The 21,899-nt window shown below is 37.9% G+C and overlaps 1 protein-coding gene across 1 annotated transcript in view; it reads left to right on the top strand.

Annotated features, from left to right (window-relative positions):
- Window positions 1–21,899, top strand: part of gw (trinucleotide repeat containing adaptor protein gawky) — a 475,910-nt gene that overhangs the window by 94,342 nt on the left and 359,669 nt on the right. The window contains exon 8 of the mRNA XM_067149652.2: window positions 12,593–12,689. Within this exon, the coding sequence (XP_067005753.2) occupies window positions 12,593–12,689 (97 nt within the window). The remainder of the gene's footprint in view (window positions 1–12,592; window positions 12,690–21,899) is intronic.

Here is a 21,899-nt window from a genome sequence, read left to right as displayed (position 1 = left end):
AGTGAGGTTATGTTTGCCAGTGAGTTATCCAAGTGCATTATTTGAATGATGTAAATGCACCTTGTTGGATACATTTCGGAAATATGTTTCCATGGCATTTGAAAGGTTTAAACTGTGAATCAATGTTAATTGCATGCAGTAGTGGGTATCAGAATATTTAGTGACGCGGCAAGAGTTGGCATTTCTGAATTACAAGTTGACGGTTGATTCGAAATCACATAAAAACGTGGTTTTACTATATCACAAAACTAACATCAGAGTTCGCCAGTGTCTGTTTCAGGTGTTTACATTGCACGGAAAGAATTATCCACCGCCGGTTGTTTTACTATCCGAGTAAAAAGAGACTGCGTGTGAGAAGTGTTTTAGACGTGGAGTGGGACAAATTTGGAATTTAGGAGAGGATTCTAGTGATGCAAGAGACAACGAATCTTCCGATCTACAGGGAATCGAGCCTGTTGCAAGTTCAGATTAATGAAATACCTGTCACGTAAGTAGGCCAACTTGCTAATTTCCATGGCATTTTATAGCAGTGATGTATTTTTATCATCTCAGGCAAAGCAGCTATATCCGTAAATTAATATGTTCATATTTGCGTAAAGAACACGTGGACCTCACGGAGTGATATGAAATGTTTGTTTAATACGTATGTTACTTTTTTGATGGAAGGAATTTTAGTTCATATAATTTTTTTCAAAATGAGCCTTCCTAAAATTAGGGTGCAGGGATTATTCGGCGGTGGGGATTATTCGTGTAAATACGGTATTTATTCATTCATTCATTCATTCGATGGTTCATGGTGTGGTTTACTGCAGTTGGGTCGTAGTTGTCCAAGTGATGGCTGAGTGGTCTATTAAGTGGTTAGAGGAGAGATCCTCACTGGATTATGCGGGGTAACATCCTGCTTCACAGAATTTACCAAGCACGCTGGGAACGTTTTAAGCAAGCCTCGGCCCTCTGAGAGTAAAGGATTCCCAATTCAAACTGACAAGTGAGGGACTCTTTGGAAGTAACTTGGTAGGTGAAATGTAATTGGATGGGTATTATAAATACTAATGGGGCTTTTGTAAGAAAGGAAACAGAACTGAGTCAACAAAGAGGAAGCATCTGGGCATGTTAAGAGTTAATGATATTCAGGTAAGGGGAGATAATGACGAAGAGAGAGATTATAAATTATTCTTAACAGATGTTAAGAAGGTTGAGTGTAAAGTAGGACTGTTTATCAGCAATACTATGACACGCAACATAGTTTTTGTTACGAACAATGTCTGTAATTTCTAGTCTTGTAGGCTGTGGTCCAGGAGCAGATGATGATCCCGACATTTTGCACGAGGCTGTTTTCAGCATTTTAAAGGGTGATAAGGATATGAATTCCCTTAGGGAATGGTATTATTAATTTACGTATTTGGGACAAAAAATTAATATTCCCTAACGGACAGTGAAACCTCGTTAGTGCGTTCCTCATTAACACGTTTTCCCGCGTAGCACATTGTAAATTCGAAGTTCCGATTCTCACCATATTAAAGTCTATATAAAAACACCTCGCTTATCGCATCATGAATTTTCGCTATTAACGCTTAGTATGATCACATTTTTCCTAGCCCTGAAAATGTTATTTGTCATCCCTTGTGAAACAAACGTGATTTCCAACTCGGGTAAGATCCGTCGCCAAAGTTGCGTAATTACTGAAAAAGGCCTTAAATTTCTGAACCTCACAGGATAATTTGCACATTCGGGGAGCAAGCCGTTAGTTTCAGGAATGTTCAGTTTTGCTTGCCGGTTAGCAGAAAGATTGCTGAACAACACAGTGAGTCTATTTGTCTTCTATTTTTCATTCCATTCAGAAGTTAGAAACTTATTTTGTGTTGAGTGGTACAGTGGAGTGTTGCGAATGTTTGTCGCTTGATACGGTAGCCTATATTTGGATTAGGAACATGTAAACATACCTATTCCATCACGAATTTTCACTATTACTGCTTACTATGAGTACGATTGCATTTTTCCTAGCCCTGAAAATGTTATTTGTCATCCCATGTGAAAGTAACTTGATTTACAACTTGGGTGAGAGCTGTCGCCACAGTTGCGTGATTACAGAAAAAATGAGCCTATTTGTGCTTGTATTTTGTGTTGAGTGTTAGTGAAGTTTTGTTGCGTGATACGGTAGCCTATACCTGGATTGGGAACTGACTAGTGTGGTGGATATTTGTCTTGTGATAGCCTAGTTATGGATACGGAAAAAGTCGTGAAGTTCTTTGCTAATGAAGACAAAATGAAAAGCTTTCAGAAAGTGGACTGGCTTCCGCATCTTTAAGCGCGCAAAGGTCGAAAATGTTGAACTCGCACCTTTCAGTTTTGACATGTTCATTCGACTATAGGTTGAAGATTTGCAATGGTCAAAGTCATTGACCCTGATTCCTCCCGGTCGCACATAGATGAGTGTAACCTCCAATTCATTGTCTTAAGAGTGTGACCAGAAAATAATGTTAATAACTCACTGCTCCGAAATAAAAGGCTTCTTCTAACATTTGTTGGAAGAGTGTGATCAGCAATAATAATTGGATATTTTTATTGGCACCTGTGCATATGTTTTCCTATTTGTAGTTTGGTGTTTTTCACACCTTTCAGTGCACTTATTTTATAAGCCCCAGCAGAAAAAGTTGTCATATTTGTTCACCCATGTTTTTCACATCTTTTAATACTTTCCTCCCATCTTTAGAAATGGTAGATATAGTTTTCACTGTACCCGCGGATACACGACGTAAAATGCCCTCATAGTTAAAAAACAATAAAGGCGATCATTAATCCACCTATTCAGTACATTAATTACAATTTATAGTGGTTACATAAACATACTATCAGTTAAATGGGACATGTTTCGCCCTCAATTGCGGGCATCTTCAGCCATAAACAATCTTCAAGAGTACACCTTATATTAAAATCGAAGCTAAAAGTTTAGCCAGTTACTAAAATTCAGTATATAAAAATGTGAGAAATGATGCATTATACAAACATGTTGATGGAAACACTGTCAATGGTTATACATACATACATGCATACCTACATACATACATTATCATTATAGACTGTTATGCCTTTCAGCATTCAGTCTGCAAGCCTCTGAGAATTTACTAAACGTCGCCACAATCCTTGATTTGCAACTAGTGTTGTGGCCTCATTTATTTCTATACCTCTTATCTTTAAATCGTTAGAAACCGAGTCTAACCATCGTCATCGTGGTCTACCTCTACTTCTCTTACCCTCCATAGCAGAGTCCATTATTCTCCTAGGTAACCTATCCTCCTCCATTCGCCTCATATGACCCCACCACCGAAGCCAGTTTATGCGAACAGCTTCATCCATCGAGTTCATTCCTAAATTAGCCTTTATCTCCTCATTCCGAGCACCCTCCTGCCATTGTTCCCACCTGTTTGTACCAGCAATCATTCTTGCTACTTTCATGTCTGTTAGTTCTAACTTATGAATAAGATATCCTGAGTCCACCCAGTTTTCGCTCCCGTAAAGCAAAGTTGGTCTGAAAACAGACCGATGTAAAGATAGTTTCGTCTGGGAGCTGACTTCCATCTTACAGAATACTGTTGATCGCATCTGCGAGCTCACTGCATTACCTTACGACACCTTGATTCAATCTCACTATATTACTATCCTGGGAGAACACACAACCTAAATACTTGAAATTATCGACCTGTTCTAGCTTTGTATCACCAATCTGACATTCAATTCTGTTGAATTTCTTACCTACTGACATCAATTTAGTCTTCAAGAGTCTAATTTCCATACCATACTAATTGCACCTATTTTCAAGTTCCAAGATATTACACTGCAGGCTTTCGGCACAATCTGCTATTAAGACCAAGTCGTCAGCATAGGCCAGACTGCTTACTACATTCCACCTAACTGAATCCCTCCCTGCCATTTTATACCTTTTGAGCAGATGTTCCATGTAAACTACGAACAGCAAAGGTGAAAGATTACAGCCTTGTCTAACTCCTGTAAGTACCCTGAACCAAGAACTCATTCTACCATCAATTCTCACTGAAACCCAATTGTCAACATAAATGCCTTTGATTGATTTTAATAATCTACCTTTAATTCCATAGTCCCCCAGTTTGGCAAACATCTTTTCCCTCGGTACCCTGTCATATGCTTTCTCTAGATCTACGAAACATAAACACAACTGCCTATTCCTCTCGTAGCATTTTTCAATTACATGGCGCATACTGAAAATCTGATCCTGACAGCCTCTCTGTGGTCTGAAACCACACTGGGTTTCATCCAACTTCCTCTCAACAACTGATCGCACCCTCCCTTCCAAGATGCCAGTGAATACTTTGCCTGGTATACTAATCAATGAGATACCTCGATAGTTGTTGCAATCCTTCCTGTTCCCTTGCTTATAGATAGGTACAATTACTGCTTTTGTCCAATCTGAAGGTACCTTACCAACACTCCACGCTAATTTTACTACTCTATGAAGCCCTTTCATCCCTGCCTTCCCACTATACTTCACCATTTTAGGTCTAATTTCATCTATTCCTGCTGCTTTATGACAATGGAGTTTATTTACCTTACCTTACCACTTCCTCAAGCATAATTTCACCAACATCATTTTCCTCCTCCCCATGAGCTTGGCTGTTCGCAACACCACCATGATGATTTGCTTTTTCATTGAGAAGATGTTCAAAATATTCCCTCCACCTCTCCAGCGATTCCCTGGGATCTGAGTTCACCTGAATTACTCAACACACTCTTCATTTCCTTTCTCCCTCCCTTCCTAAGATTCTTTCTTACTGTCCAGAAAGGTTTCCCTGCTGCTTGACCTAGCCTTTCCATGTTTTTAACAAAATCTTCCCAAGACTTCTTTTTGAATTCAACAACTATTTATTTTGCTCTGTTTCGGCCCTTGTTTGGAGCCATTTCTGATAAGCCTTCTTTTTACGTTTACAAGCTACTCTCACTTCATCATTCCACCAAGATGTTCGCCTTTTCCCATCTTTACACACAGTTGTTCCTAGGCATTGCCTTGCTGTTTCTACTACAGCATCCCTGTATACCACCCATTCACTTTCTATATCCTGAACCTGCTTACTGTACTGTTTGAAACTTCTCACTAATCATATCCATGTACTTCTGTCTAATTTCCTCATCCTGTAGATTTTCTACCCTTATTTGTTTGCAGACAGATTTCACTTTCTCTACCCTAGGCCTAGAGATACTTATTTCACTACAGATCAGATAGTGGTCTGTATCATCGAAAAATCCGCGGAAAACTCGTACATACCTAACAGATTTCCTGAATTCAAAGTCTGTTAAGATATAGTCTATTATGGATCTGGTACCCCTAACCTCCCATGTGTAGCGGTGAATAGCCTTATGCTTGAAGAATGTATTCGTAACAGCTAATCCCATACTAGCACAGAAGTCCAGCAAACGCTTTCCATTCCCATTAGCTTCCATATCTTCCCCACATTTACCAATCACCCTTTCGTATCCTTCAGTTCTATTCCCATCTCTCGCATTGAAATCGCCCATTAGCACTATTCTATCCTTGCTGTTGACCCTGACCACGAAGTCACTCAATGCTTCATGAAACTTGTCAACTTCATCCTCATCTGCATCCTCACATGGTGAATACACGGACACAATTCTTGCCCTAATTCCTCCCACTGACAAATCTACCCACATCATTCGCTCATTTACGTGGCTAACAGAAACTATGTTCCGTGCAATGCTATTCGTGATAAAGAGCCCTACCCCAGACTCTGCCCTTCACTTTCTACACCCGTCAAGTACACTTTATAATCTCCTATCTCTTCCTCGTTATCTCCCCTTACCCGAATATCACTTACTCCTAGCACATCGAGATGCATCCTCTTTGCTGACTCAGTCAGTTCTACTTTCTTTCTTCCATAAGCCCCATTAATATTGATAGCTCCCCATCGAATTCCATTTATTTCACCAAGTTGTTTCCAAGGAGTCCCTTGCCTGTTAAATGGGAGTGGGACTCCGTTACTCCGATAGGTCCGAGGCTTGCTTAAAATGTTCTGAGCTCGGTAAATTCACGAAGCAGGATGCTACCCTACTTGCGCGTAGTCCAAGTGAGGATCTCTCCTCTTAACGGGTTATGGACCACCGGTGAATTGTATAGTCCTAGCCGCCTGAGCACAAGCAGGGCCACGACTCAGAATATGTCCGAGATGCCCACTCCCATTCCATAGCAACTGGTATCCCGACTCTCAGGATCACTCAGCCGTTACCCATGGTTTACGAAGTCGGACGTGACTGCAGTAACCCACAAACATGAACCATTTATAACATGAGACTCAGAGCCAACACAAGGGCTGCTACCAACGCAACAGTTGATAGCAAAAATAACAGCTTTCAACTAAATGTAAGTCCTCATCTGTTCCTAATATCGTAAACAGAATTCTCGCCTTGCGTTCAACTTCTTAATCTTACTTTTCCTTCTCTTAGAACATTTTCCAATATCTACTGACACTTCCTGACATGGTCTCAGTCAATTTTATTGCCTCCTGGTGCTAAAGGCACCTTCTGCAATAATTGAACTGATGTATCAGTTTCGCATTATGCTCATGATTTCATCAGTGGCCTTGAAGGTGTTGTTTTTATGACATTCATTATAGTGCTTGTTTTTCACGCCCTCATGTCATTGGCATTATATCTTTGTCACACTGCTTTTCCACTAAAATTTTTTAATGAACCGTTTTAATGAGACATTTTGTAACAGAATAAGTTTTAGTCTCTGACAAAATATTTTTATGGTTTAATCATTGACAGTGTTTCCATCAACATGTTTGTATAATGTATCATTTCTCAGACTTTTATATACTGAATTTTAGTAACTGGCTAAACTTTTAGCTTCGATATTATTATAAGGTGTACTCTTGAAGATTGTTTTTAGGCTGAAGATGCCCTGAATTGAGGGCAAAACATGTCTCATTTAAATGATAGTACGTTTATGTAACCACTATAAATTGAAATTAATGTACTGAATAGGTGGATTAAAGATCGCCTATAAATTGAAATTAATGTATTGAATAGGTGGATTAAAGATCGCCTTTATTGTTTGTGAACTATAAATTTTCAATACGGACCAAAAATGAGATTTGTAACATGCAAAATGCCCTCATGTCTGAGAAAATCGATCTAGTGTTTCCATGTCCCTGTTGGATAGTTTTTATTCGCATATTCAATAGTACGTTTTCTCGCTTAACACGTTCATTTTTCTAGCCCCCGGCAGAAACGTCTTGGCGAGGTTTTACTGTATACCCTTATCTAATAGCCTGGCAAGCTTCAACTTTTTTTTAGAAAGTCTCTCTTAATACATTGGCACTGCTGGTAGCTTCACATAGCCTACGCGGTAGTCTACACTGTATGCAATAGCCATGTGTCTTGCTACCTGTGCTATTTACCAACTGATGAGCCCAAATTAGCATACTTGGGCAAGACGCTGGCAACAGCAGTGAGCCTGAAAATTTGTCCAATAATGGATCCATTATATCGGTGTTGGAATGATGAACTGAATATTGTAGCACATATGTAGTAATACTGAAAGCGATCATTACTCTGGTAGCGGACTGTAGTTTGATTACGCACATGATTAGACCATATGGCCGAGTTGTTCACCAATATTACACGTAATAAAACTTTTATTTCAGTTATTAATAATTAACAATACTCATAAACGGTATCAACATCTTAAAGAATACCCATATTTAAGCGAATAATTCCCGCTGCCGAATAATGCCCGCACCCTAATTTTGGGAAGGACCTTTTAAAAAAAATGAAATTAATTAAAATTCCTTATTGATGGTTATGAATTTCATGTTTTTGGTCCGTATTGAACTGAGAATAATATATAAGTAATAATAATAATAACGTAAATGTTTCCACCTTTTCAATACAATATATTCACAAAATTACAAAATTATACGGTACTAGTTTCGACCCATCTAGGGGTCATCATCAGCCGTATTGGAGCAAAGATCATTTGTGGCGAAATCCTAAGACAATGATCTTTGCTCCAATACGGCTGATGATGACCCCTAGATGGGTCGAAACTAGTACCGTATAATTTTGTAATTTTGTGAATATATTGTATTGAAAAGGTGGAAACATTTACGTTATTATTATTATTACTTATATAAAATTCCTTACATCGAAAGAGTATTGTAGCCATAAATAAACATTTCATAACACTCCTCTAGTTCCACATTGTGTTTACGCTAATATGAACATGACGGATGTAGCTGCTTTGCTTGAACATATTTGAGATGATAAAACTGCATTATCACTACTATAAAGTATATTTGGCATGAAAATTAGCAAGTAGGCCTTCTTACATAACAGATATTTCAATTATTTGAACTTGCAATAGGCTCGATTCTCTGTAGATCGGAAGATTCTTTGTCTATTGCATCACTACAATCCTCTCCTAAATTACATAAAAATTCGTCACACTCCACATGTAAAAAAATCTCACATTCTATGTCTAAATTGGTATTATAAATTCAGTTATTCGGAACAAATATTTCAGGTTCCCTATGGGAATCAACATCTTTATCAACTCTTTTTAATTGGAGAGTAACGCGACCATTGTTTGATAATTCTTTTCTTGAATTGTAAACACTGATAGCACACACACCTGCGAACTCGTTTGTTAGTTTTGCAATGCAGTAAAACCTCGTTAATTCGGAACCATATGGATGCAGAAATGTGATTTCGAATGACATGATTTTGAATTAACCACCAATTTGTAATTCAGCAATGCCAACCCTTGCTGCATCACAAAATATTCTACGACCCGTTGCTGCAAGCAATTAACATTAACTGTTTAAACCTTTCAAATGCCATCAAAAAGGCTATTTCCAGTATGTATCGAACAAGGCACATTTACAGTATTCAAATAATACATTTGGATAACTTGCTATCAAACAGCCTCATGCAACGCAAGAAAAAGATGATTCAAAGACTAGGAGAAATCTATGTTGGCTCCCCTGTGCAAGTGCTTTATTCACTGGATTACTGTAGTGTATGCATTTTAGATGCCTTGTACTTGCACAGAAAGTACTAGACGCTCTTAAAACACCGTGGCTTATCAAATATTCCTATGCCGAGGGAAGAAAGTAGGAAGTCTCTAACTTCCGTCTGCATTGCAACGCAGGACTGTGACTCTATCCTTGTACGAATTCCGGCCATGGCATTTCTCTCGTAATTCAGAAATGCCAAACCTTGCTGTGTCACAAAGTATTCTAAGACCCATTAATGCGTGCAATCACGTTAATTCACAGTTAAAACATTTCTAATGCCATGGAAAAAGGCTACTTCCGAAATGTATCTGACAAGGTGAATTTACATTATTCAAATAAAGCACTTCGATAAATCACTGGCAAACATAACCTCATGCAACGAAAGAAAAAAAACGATATTCAAAGACGAAGGCAAATTATTCTGGCTCCCCTGTGCAAGTGCCTTATTTTTTGGATTACTGTAATGGTTGCATTTGTAGATACCTTGTCCTTGCGCGGAAATATCATGGCTTATTGAACTTCCCTATGATGAGGGGAGGAATTTTTTTGCTTCAGTCTGCATTGCAACACAGTACAGTGACGTAATCTCCTTTAAAACCGTAAGCCGGTTGATCTCGGCATTAAGAAAAGTGCAATTTCATCGGCATTGGCAATATTGTTCGGTGCGTACGAATTCCTTATAATTATGAGCCACACCTTTTCGTCAACTGTTGGCATCGCCAGTGTTCACGGATTCTGCTTTTCCGCACACTGCCTTTCACGTGGTGATGTTGTGGTGCTCCTTAAAATGCTGAATACAATCAAATTGCGATTTTACTCAAACTTAGCAACTATGAAACACACTGTAGACACACTGAAGCGAGTGAAAGTGTGGAAAGCTACCCCTGCACGTTCTGGGATACGCATTCTATTGTACCGGGCGAGTTGGCCGTGCGCTTAGGGGCGTGCAGTTGTGAGCTCGCATCCGGGATAGTGGGTTCGAACCCCACTATCGGCAGCCCTGCTTTTCCGTGATTTCCCATTTTTACGCCAGGCAAATGGTGGGGCTGTACCTTAATTTAGGCCACGGCCGGTTCATTCCCATTCTTAGGCCGTTCCTGTCCCATCGTCGCCATAAGACCTATTTGTGTCGGTGCGACTTAAAGCAAATAGCATTCTATCGTGACACCGAGAAAATTCTACTTTTTAAAGATGAAAAGGTAGTTTTGAATTAAAAGTCTGAATTGTTTTCTGTTTAAATATGACATGGGGGCAGTTCTCTTCCATTTGCGGTGACACAAAGTATTACTGTACACCCAAAATTGAAAACGGGAGAGTGTTGCTAACCTTCATGCAAATGAAACCCCCATCCCAATTTCGTGCCTCAATTTTCTTTTTTAATAAGCGGGGATTCGTGTAAATACATGAAATGCCAGGATTACTTTTGATCGAGTTTGAGGCAATGTGGCAGTGAATGAGTGTCTGAAAGGACGCCTCCGTCAAGTTTGTGTGAAGCTACCGTAAACCAGATGCATTCTGAGCACTTAACCTTTTCACTGCCGAGTTTTGATGACCAGGCGAACCCTCTGGGTTGGAATTTTTCTTTTTTTTAAAGGAAGAAGCACTTTACAGATAAATTTTTACTGACACTATTAATGGAATGCATATCAGCACCAGAGCCCAATACGGGGTCGGGGATGAAGTGAGATTATATTTTACACCATATTTTTATGGCTGGATACCCTTCCTCACGCCAACCTCAGTTGAGAATATAACGAATATGAAATGAATGATGGTGAATGAAACTGGTTAAGGAAGTGGAAGGAATCCTTATGAATAGGAGCTGTTGTGGCATTTGCTTGGGAGTGCAAAAGGGAAACCACACAACAAATTCTCAGCACAGCTGACCCACTCGCCTGCAGAATCCATAGCCATAGCATGTTAACACGCACGGCTACACCGCTCAGCGATATTATTACTGAAATATAATTTAAAAAATTGTTGATCCAGGAATTGGTATTATCAAAATCATTAACATTTGGGGGAAAAATATTTGAGGAGAGAATGTCAATTCCACATGAGATTTATAATTACTACTTTGTCTCGCACTTTCTTGTACTTCAGTATTGCCCCCTATGTATTCTTCATCTTTGTTATCAAAATATAGCTCTCCAGAATCAATATTTATGAGAAAAGATTCCATTTCTCATCAGCAAGAGATGAATGTGTACTTCAAGACGCCATGATGGCTGCACGTTAGCGGAAAATATGTACCACTCCAACGAAGCTGAAATAACATCAGGTCACTTTCAAAACACGCGAAATGGAGTGGTATATCTACCGTACAGAACTTCTTTGAGCATTTCAATGTAATCTCAAAGCATGACACTATATTGCGTTCATTTGTGAGATTGGTGAAGGACACATTGTACCAAAACGTATATATACAGGTTTGGCGGACGAGAGACGGCGTTCAATAACGGATATATACGTGTTTAGTGTTGAATGGGTTAAGCGTGACGCTGATGAGCACTCTTTTCTCTTAGAATGCAAAACAATCGATATTGTGAAGGGTTTTAATTATTCTTTCTTGAATAAAATTGCTGTGTCCACCTATTCAATACAATTATATTTTGTAGAGATTAAATTCTACAAGAAATATGAACACTAGTTAGGGTCATGTTTCGCCCTAGTTTTGGGCATCTTCAGCCTAATACTAATCTTAAGGTCAAGTCTTAAATCTATTAACATTGGAACTTAATACTAAACTTAAATTAATATCAAATACTAAATACAGTGGTCTTTGGCTTATTACATGTTTATATAGTTCCTACGAACTATGGTATAGAAGAGAAAAAGGGACAGGGTAAGGAATGAAAGAGTAAGGGAGGAAGCTGGTGCGTACCCATCCCTGAATGAAAAAGTGACAAGGGCCCGTTTGAAATGGTTTGGCCATGTCAAACGAATGGACGATAGAGGGACAGCAAAACAATGGCTACACACAGTTGTGGCTGGAAAACTACCGTTAGGAAGACCTAGGAAGAGATGGCTGGACCAAGTGAAAGAGGACATAGCTGGGATGTCGTCTTGAGAGAAGAGTGGTACATGGACATACAGAAGTGGAGAGTGCTCATAAACCACACCCGGGCAACTGGAGTGGAAAACTGATGATGATGACGACAATATGTACATTAACTAAATGCCAGAATTTGTGAAAAGGAAACAAGAGTTTGGTGCATAAGATTTCGAATTGACAATATTTTAAAGCCGTTTCCATTGTTACAGCAGTGCTGTTGGTTTTTTATATTTTTGATACTCTGATAAACATCTGGTCATTCGTTTTATAATGAGTTGTTTTTCTATAGATATCAGATTCTAATTGGTCTATTTTTTGAAATATGTAGTATGTGTTCAATGTTGAGCTGTATTAAGTATGGTACTCACTCTCTCTGTATTCTTTTTTAAAAAATTGATCAGTGCTTTCTCTCCTCAGCTGATGTACATTGTTTTCACTGCGACTGATGGTATATGTATTGTGTGATTTTTAGCAACATGTGAATCAGGATACAGGTTGGGATATTCCGGCCTCACCAGAACCTGGGCCTAAAGACGGTGTTCCAGTGTGGAAGCCTAATGTTAATAATGGTAAGTAGTCTAGTTTTGACAGTGTTTGGTGTTCTTAATTTTGGTACTGGATAAAAGATTAGTCATATATGGGCTGCTGAGGGCCAGAGTGGTATAATTTTGAATGTTTCAAAATAAATTAAGTTGTGAAATTCCTCTATTTATTCGCTCTCATGAGAACTGTAAAACATAATTTGTTGCCTTAGTTTTGAATTGGTGGACAATTTCTTAAATTCAGCACCCAGTGAATAGGAAGTACACCCAAAATAATAATGTTATTGGCTTTACGTCCCACTAACTAAATTTTTTATGGCTTTCGGAGACGTCGAAGTGCCGAAATTTAGTCCTGCAGTAGTTCTTGTACGTGCCAGTAAATCTACCAACATGAGGCTGACCTATTTGAGCACCTTCAAATACCACTGGACTGAGCCAGGATCGAATATGCCAACTTGGGATTAGAAGGCCAGCGTCTTAACCGTCGTGAGTCACTCAGTCCAAGTACACCCGAAATGATTATGTTAACCCAATGAACGGCCCTGGTAATTTTAATAATGTTGACATATGGCATAACAGCACTTCACACAATGATAGTAACTGTAGTAATGGAACGTTCAGACACTAAAGATATAATAGGTTTTCAGCCATTAAAGAACAGGAGTGCAAAAACTCTATTGACTAAACATTGATATTTAACCACATGGACGAGCTTCAGTTCGGCGCAGTCTGCTTGATAACAGATAACCTCAGCATGAATCGGAAGGTATTGATAGTGTAAAACCCTACGTTACAAACCCAGTAAATCCCTCTAAATCACTATTTCTTCTGTGTAACAGTATACAGATAGCTCCAAGATCCAGCCAAACATTTCCACAGGCAAAGCACAGATTATTGTAAAATACACTTGCATTTAAATCACTCAAAACTTTGAAGCACATAGACACTGACAGAATAACACAGTATCAGTTATATTCTATCAAATTAATATTTTTTGAGGAACACGAATAGTTTGGAAGTAGAGAAATGGCTTCCCTAACCTCAGACTTATTCTCAAAATGATGTATGCACGCTACAGTTTTGTAATGGACTTCAAAATAATCATGATGTATATTACTAATCCATTTCTGTCTTAATGTTCTATTCCTTAGGATAGAATAGTTAGACTAAAACCTGGTCCACCTAGTGTACTCATGTTCTTTAACAGGTAAAGACAAGCACATTCTCACATTACTGCGAATAATTACAGATCCTATGTGTCTACTGACTCATATAAATACATTTTCACACTTATGTTCTACTAAGAAACTAACTACATATGATATCAACAATTCAAAACAAACCTAATTTCCAACAGTTCCGGCTACTTGATTCGCCATCGAGAGTAGCATTAAGGTCTGAGGATTGGAGTCGGTTCCGTGATCTCTAAAGCAGTCGATAAAAATCAATATCTGTTATCGATTACAGCAAATAGCGTTGTGGTCGTTACAAGATACAAGACCAGTTCTAGATAGAGCAATGCGTAATGACAGTTCATTACTTACGAACATTTATCGGCAAATGTCAAACATTTAAGTGTAAAAATGCGGAAAACTGGAGTCACAACAGGTTTTTCGACGGCCGAGGAATACAACGGTGAGGGATTCTATGTATTTGATGCTGCACGAAAGATCTAATGTACCTATCAATAGTGTACCGGTAATATTCATAAAGTGGAAACGTGTGATGTACATTGCGGAGAATCAGAATTAAGCAAAGGAACATAATTCTGAGCGGCAAATAACAATCGGCGATACTTTTACAGATCGTAAAGGTGTAGAAAAATTAGAGAGCAATTCGTAATAGACACAGAAAAAGCATTCACGCAAGCCAACATGCCTCTAGAAAAATAGGATAATCCTGGCATGAGGAGCAATGAACACAAAAGGAAAGATAAATATTACTGTCTTTACTGTAAAATATGACTGTATTGGGAGGCCTATTGTAAATAAATTGCCTGTTTGAGTAGTAGTAATGTTATTGTTTTTACGTCCCACGAACCACTTTTATGTTTTCCAGAGACGCCGAGATACCGGAATGTTGTCTCTCAGGAGTTCTTTTACGTGCCAGTAAACTAGTGACACGAGGCTGACGTGTTTGAACTCCTTCAAATACCACCGGACTGAGCCAGGATCAAACCTGCTAAATTGGGGTCAGAAAGCCAGTGCTTTAACCATCTGAGCTACTCATCCCCGACCGGGGAAAAAGAGCATATTCATGAACATCTTCCAGGGCTATATGGCATTGCAAAATGCAATGAAAGCACATCTGGTTGAGGAAGTGAAAGAAGACAGTGTTAGCAAAGTTTTAGGAGGTTTTATAAAAAACCACAGTGAATTTGCATCAAAGTGTTTGCAACCATTATGGTTTCCGACGTCTAATGTGGTCAGTGAGAGGAGCTTCTCTGCTAACACAGAGACTTTCTGACTGTCGCACAACTCTGCATCCTGATAATGTTGAAACCATGCTTAGTTTGTACTTTGGAGACAAGTAATTCAACGTCAAAAAATGTAGGCTTTGTATAAAATAATGTGTATCACAGGGTAGATCACCTAACTTAATTTCGAAGTATCAGTGATGTATATATTTATTTCTATAACAATTTGTATATTTGGTTTTTCTAAGATTTTATAACAATGATACATTACAGGAGTTTACTTTAAAACCCCTTATCACAAAATTAGTTACATTTACCCCATATGCTACTACAAGGAAGATTTCACAGGGAACATCGATTAGTATAACAATTTATTTCACGAAATACCTACCGAAATAGTGTCAGTTTTAATACCGAAATCAACAGTTTTATTTCAGCCAAAAATAAGGTCCCTACTTATACCATTTTGGCTCTCAGCCACTCATATTTGTGTGGATGGAATATTTTTGAAACCCAAGAGAGGGGTGACATTTTGCTGTTAGAAAGCACAAGTAGCTTGATTAAATTACTGGGGGAAGTGCAGGGTATAAAGGTTGAATTGCCTAAAATTTTCACTCCAGATATTTCTGTATGGAAATTTACCAGTGATGTGCTGTTATGACAAAAATAAAATGTAACCAAGGGCTCATAATTTTAGCCCATGTACAGATTTGATTCTTAGAATTGAGTATTGACATTAATATAAGAAAACGAAGAGTAAATGACAATGTCAGTGGTGTTTTTTTTTTTTCTTTTTTTTTCTTCCCCCTTTAGAATTCTAATACAAATAGTTTACGGGCTATCATAGTTTGAAAATTGAAGTCAGTTCCTTCGTTATGATCTAATGTTGTTTGTGATTGTATTGCAACTTCTGTGTCAGGTATTTTTTGATTGAGAAGAGGACATAAACCAAATAAAATAAGTGAGTTATTCCACCTTTTCAATACAAATTAGTGTTTATTAATTAAACATTTAACAGGACTAGAAATGCTTTATTCTACATGCGATATGGCTGAAGATGACCTTTAAATAGGTCGAAACTAGTCCCATTAAATGTTTATATATTAAACACCATTTAATTTGTATTGAAAAGGTGGAATAACTCGCTTATTGTTTTATTTGGTTTAATCAAAGTTCAATATGGTCCCATAAAATGAAATTTCTCTTGAAGTAGGACATAGTCGAAGTTGGTGTTTACCAATCCTGATAAATTAATAAATTTCATTGTTTGTCCGTATTGAACCAAGATTACAACCTCTGTTATAATTTGGATCCACCTTATTCAATACATAAAAACTGTTGTTTAGATGAAATTACAACATATATTTCAATCAGAACTAGTTTCGACGCCCTTTTTGCGTCATCAGCTGATATAGGTTCTTGGAAAAATTGGCAATCACATCAGTTTATCTACGTCAAATTGAACACTATTTAAAACCATATTAACAACCTAAAACTGCGTTACAATTAAACTGTTTCAAAGTCCATATTTTCTACAAGTCCGAAACTTGCGATTCTTAAACCTTAAATCGATGAAAACTTATGTAAACCGGTTTGCTCACTAATAAACTAATGTGAATTTAAAAGAACAACAACTTAAAAATTAAATAGTCTTGAAGAAACATTAGCTTAATTTAACACACTTCTTAAAACGTGACGTAGAATCGTATTAAAATAATTCAATAAAAACTTCAGAGTCGCTTTATTAGAGCAATCCTAGTGAGGTGGAAATGAGCAATCGGTCCTTTAAGATGTTAATAAGGCCCAAAACATAACTGACCTAATTTCAACCCAGCCAAAAAGACCACAAAACTTGTGGTGGAATCGGAGGTTGCGATTGGTAAATTACCACATGAGGTGCAGGAGGAAGTTAGATTAGATTTAAAAAGAAAGTTGCACAAAAGTTTAGTAACTAATAATAAAGATAATGCCATTTACAGTTCTAAAGACATCAGTATTGATAAAAAGTGTATTATAGAACTTAAAAAGAAGGTTAAAGATGAGCTTATTACTGGGAAATACATAAGAAACCTAGCCAGACTTAACGGGTTTAAGGTCGAGATGGTAAACCGCTTAATTCACAAAATAGGTTATCCACGAATCTCATACCCGACAAACCAAAAAGAACTAAGTATGCCACTTAGTGGTCCACCATATTGCGAATACTTTCAGTAAACATAATATGAACGTAGCCTTTTGAACAATTAACACAATTCAAAACATATTTTTTAATCATAATAAGATTAATTACGACAATAATAGATATTCAGGTTCAGGAGTTTATAGATTAACATGTTCTCAGTGTGGAAAAATCTTCTGTTGGACAGACTGGGCGCAGCTTTTATATAAGGTACATGGAACATTTCAATGCCGAAAAACCTAATAAATACTCGGCAATGAGCACCCACATGAAGGAAACTGGACACCGGTTCACTACAATAGAAAAAGATCTCTCAATAATCAGGAATACAGGCAAAGGCAAACTTTTGAATGAATTAGAGAGCATTTACATTTTCTTGGACAGGACATATAATAAAGATCGTAATCTTAATGACGACACGAAGTCAGAAGTCCGCTACATATTTTAATGCCTAAGTTATTGAATACGGTCAACCCAAACCATAGTAAAGTCCCTCAGATATTTAAATCCTTAGAATTAAAGACTCCCTCTATTTCGTTAAATACCGACGCCATACTTGCTCCTTCAAGTAACGCCCCGCCTATACTGGCTACAACACCTGAGGCTCCGCGTACTGGTACCCCCCCTTCCGCTCAGCATTTCCCAACACCTGCACAGCGTCAATACTACACTAGAAGTAGGAGCTTCAAACAGACTAACTCTGCAGATACATTAGGACATACTTTACATCTTGAGAATAAGTAAGTACACATTATTCAACATTTAGTTTTCAGTGATATATTCTCAGCCTAATTTCCCGTCGTCAAGTTAGTTTTCAGTTTCATTCCAGATTGACTACATTGTTTACTACGGACATCCACGTCTACAGGAGGCATTTTCTGGTTACATGAAATTGTCGTCCAGCCTACCTTCTTTTATTTGATATTTTAGCAGCGTTTTACGGCAAATTCTTCTTTGTTTTTTAGCACTTCACGACATACCACGATTTTTATCTAACTTTCCAAGATGTCTTAAACTATACTGCCTTCAATTCAACTACTTATTTCCATCCTTATTTTAAATATTGGCCTCAAACATGAGCATATACTGTCTCTTTTACCCGTCTTGTTCTTATCCTGTTGATGCCTTATTTTTGATATTCCGTTTTCCTAATGTAATATATATTGTTCAAGCTTTTCATCAAAAAGATCCATTTCAGTGTCAGACATGGATTACTTTTTAAAAACAATGTGTGACTATTACTTTTAGATGAATCATTTCAATTTTTCAAAGTGATTTTAGTATAGTTAAGTTTTATTCAATATTTTTGTACTGTAAACATTTTGCATCCACAGTATTAACACTTGTAAATATTCATCAATACGTTTTACGTAAGTTATTATGACTCCTTAGACCATGTGTGTTTTAAGATTGATTGAGGCTGATGATGCCCAATAAATAGTGGGCGAAACATGTACCCTTCAAATTTCTGATAATTTCCATGTGTATTTAACCACACTGTAGTGGAATAAATTTGTATTGAATAGGTGGTATTAAAATTACTCCTTGTATAAACTTTGCGATTAGCTATTTTTCAATACGGAATAATGAAGAGAATAATGGTTTGTAATTTGGAATTATCGTAACATGCGCCCATAACCTTGTTTTTGTCACAATTTAGCAAGACTCTAGATTGGATACTAGAGGCTTGTTAACCTGGGAGCCTAAGCCCCCCAGACTCTTTGCTCTGCCACCCTCCCCCCCGCAAGCACAACGGTTAATTAATAGACCTGACCAATCCAGACCAACGGTTTTCTCGATGGCCTGGTATAGTAAAGATAGTCTTGGCAACCTTGTAAAACATGCTGTGGCATCGTCCTAGCTGGGCTACATTGGATCTGCAACCTGTGTTTCGCGAAGGCTTAGCGGAAGTGTAATAGAATTCACGATTTTATAAATGAGTTTTAAAAATTGCATTTCTGTTGTAAATCTCTATTTTCATGACAAATACAGCATTGCAACAAAACAACTTGCCCCAATACATAAATTAATAGGCCTATATATGCTACAATGATATGTGATCATAGTTCTCAATAAAAAATAAAAAATAAAAAAAGGGAACAAACGAACTTATCTCCTTACAGCAAGTTTGACAGATCTGTAGTGAAATTGGGATCCCCTGTGATCCACTGCTTCAGCCAGTAGAACTTCGGCGATTCTTCTTTAGTCATTGCAGCAGCTTCTTTTTCTTATTCTTCTCCCCCTTCACAATAAATTGCTACATGTTCTGAACATAAAGCGTACACGTTCAACAGTTCGCATTGAAAGGGAGGTACAGGGCATACGGGTTGTGCAACATAGTTAAATGTTGACTGCTTCTCGCATATGTCTTAGGAGGTTGGAGGTGTTGAAGGCTTCCAGGTCAAATTGTTCCTTGTTTCTCCTGATGGATATTTCCCTGGAACTACTTCTGGTGACTTCTGAGAATTCCCATTTTTGTTCGTGGGTAAACAGATATTGAGAAAAGAGAAGATAATTCTGTCGTGCACAGTAGCTACAATATAAAGCACTGGAAGAAAATTGGCTGTTTAAAATACAGTCAAATAGGCAATTATAGTCCAAATAGGTAGAAACCCCTGAAATTTATAGGCACAATAAAACCAACGAAATATAGCTAAAAAGACCCTAAAACGGATTTATATCTCAAAAGCCTATGTTTCTGAACACAGGAATAAAACAGGCAAATAGACAAATTCCCTCTCAACTTATCACCTCTTCTATTCGTAGCAGTTATGTATACCATTTTAAAGGGACTCCGCAATTACAATCTCTGCTTCGCCACAAATTGTTTTGTAAACGATGCCGGCTCTATTTTTAAAGCAGTCCAGCCACCTGCACGACACAGTAAAAGGTAATATCAATATAATTGGTCAGTTATTGGACATTGTAAATTTAAGGTACCTTTAATTTGCACGCAATTTCTTTGGCTTTCGCCTTCACAATAGTCCCTCTCAAAGGTGTTTAAACTTCGCTGCTGTTCTACTTCAGAGCTCATTCTACTTCATCGTATTATTCAGATTTAATTTTCTTGCAATTTGCTGAGGTATTCCCTGCAGAAACCAAGATCTGTACTTTCTTCGCTGTAGTGCCGTTCAAAGTATACACATGCGTTCCCAGCTCCTTTAGCAAAGCAACACGGGAAACTGTAGATGACTCCGTTTTCCTTATAATCTCCACTTTGTCTTTGTTAGTGCCTTTCACTTGATCTCTTTCCTCTGAGTTCCGTTCATTTCTCTTAAAACGTTCGTATGTTGATATTTCAAGTACAGCTAACTTCACTGACTCCTATTCACACTAATTACGACACTACACTACACTTGGCAATCTGTAGCATAGGCTTACAAGACACAAAGACAAGACGTGTACTACAGTTCGTTAGCATGTACTTTCTATCTTCCTTCCACCCCCCCGACACCAGCTTCAAGGTTAACAGCAGGAAATGGGAAATTCGGCAACTTATTATTAGAGATTCTTAGAACCTAGGCCTATATCGCATCTGCCTTCCTACTGGTTGCCATGGCAATGGGCGTAGTTTCTGGCTGTTTCGGAAGTACCGCATGGTCAAGCCGGTATTGAGTTTATTTTCCTGCTTTAATCCTCTTCATGCTATAGGTGATGAAGAAAAGAAACACAGGTTCAAAGTTGCAGAAATGAGTGCATATGAAAGTCTGGCGTATTACGAGGGAGTGATAATGGCGCAGTAGCAACACTAGCGCATCTAAATGTAAACAGTGTCTTTCCTCGTGAGAATTTTATTTCATGTCTTTCATCCTTGCTCTGTGTTCTAATAATGCGATGTAATAATTACGAGTGACACGATAATACAATGTTTAGCTCGTGTAAAGGTAAAAATTAAAATAACTATCAATTTTATGCCCACGTGGTATCGCAACGCTTCTGTATGCGTGTGCCAGGCCCCCTCCCACAAACGCCCAGTTGCTTATCAACATTTGTTTAACTTCGTAGACGATCGGGATCTTTCGACTGGCTGTTTGGCGGCATAATGTGTATCAGCTTCGAAGTCAGCTGTTTCCTGCATAGAGCCGGGAAGGTTTTGTTTCGTAATAGTTTATTCACCTCGCTGATAATGGAGAGGGAGAATCTTTATCAGTTTAGTTTAAAAATGTAATTTCCTCTACGACAAGACCCATAAGTATTATTGCAACAATGTGAGAAAGAATGCCTGGAAGGAAATAAGCAAGGTAATGAAAAATCAAACGGGTTAGATTATTCTTTTTCGTGGACTAGGCCTATGCGGTACTTGTTTATTTCGCAATTATTATTGACCTTATTTCAGAATCATATCATGATGGAGTCCATATACAGTACGGTATGTCAGTACGATAATTGACATTGCTTGGAATGTATGATCTTTAACTGTTTATTATACAGTATTTAGGCTACCGTGAACAATTTTATGTGGCATTTGCTATGTTTGTCGTACATGTATTCCTAACTAACAGTAATGCATAAGAAGCGACTCTGTCGTGGACAAATACATTTTACAGTTTTTAATTCATGTTAAGGCCGTCTAGATTAATGACATCACCCTGTTGGCGTACGCAACTTACTGCTTTAAAGTTTTATCAAACCATCCATTGCG

Source organism: Anabrus simplex, chromosome 6 (genome assembly GCF_040414725.1).
Source record: "Anabrus simplex isolate iqAnaSimp1 chromosome 6, ASM4041472v1, whole genome shotgun sequence".
In the NCBI taxonomy this organism is placed as follows: Eukaryota; Metazoa; Arthropoda; class Insecta; order Orthoptera; family Tettigoniidae; genus Anabrus; species Anabrus simplex.
The sequence above is the reverse complement of the archived record's forward strand: the minus strand, read 5'-3'. Positions and strand labels throughout refer to the sequence as shown.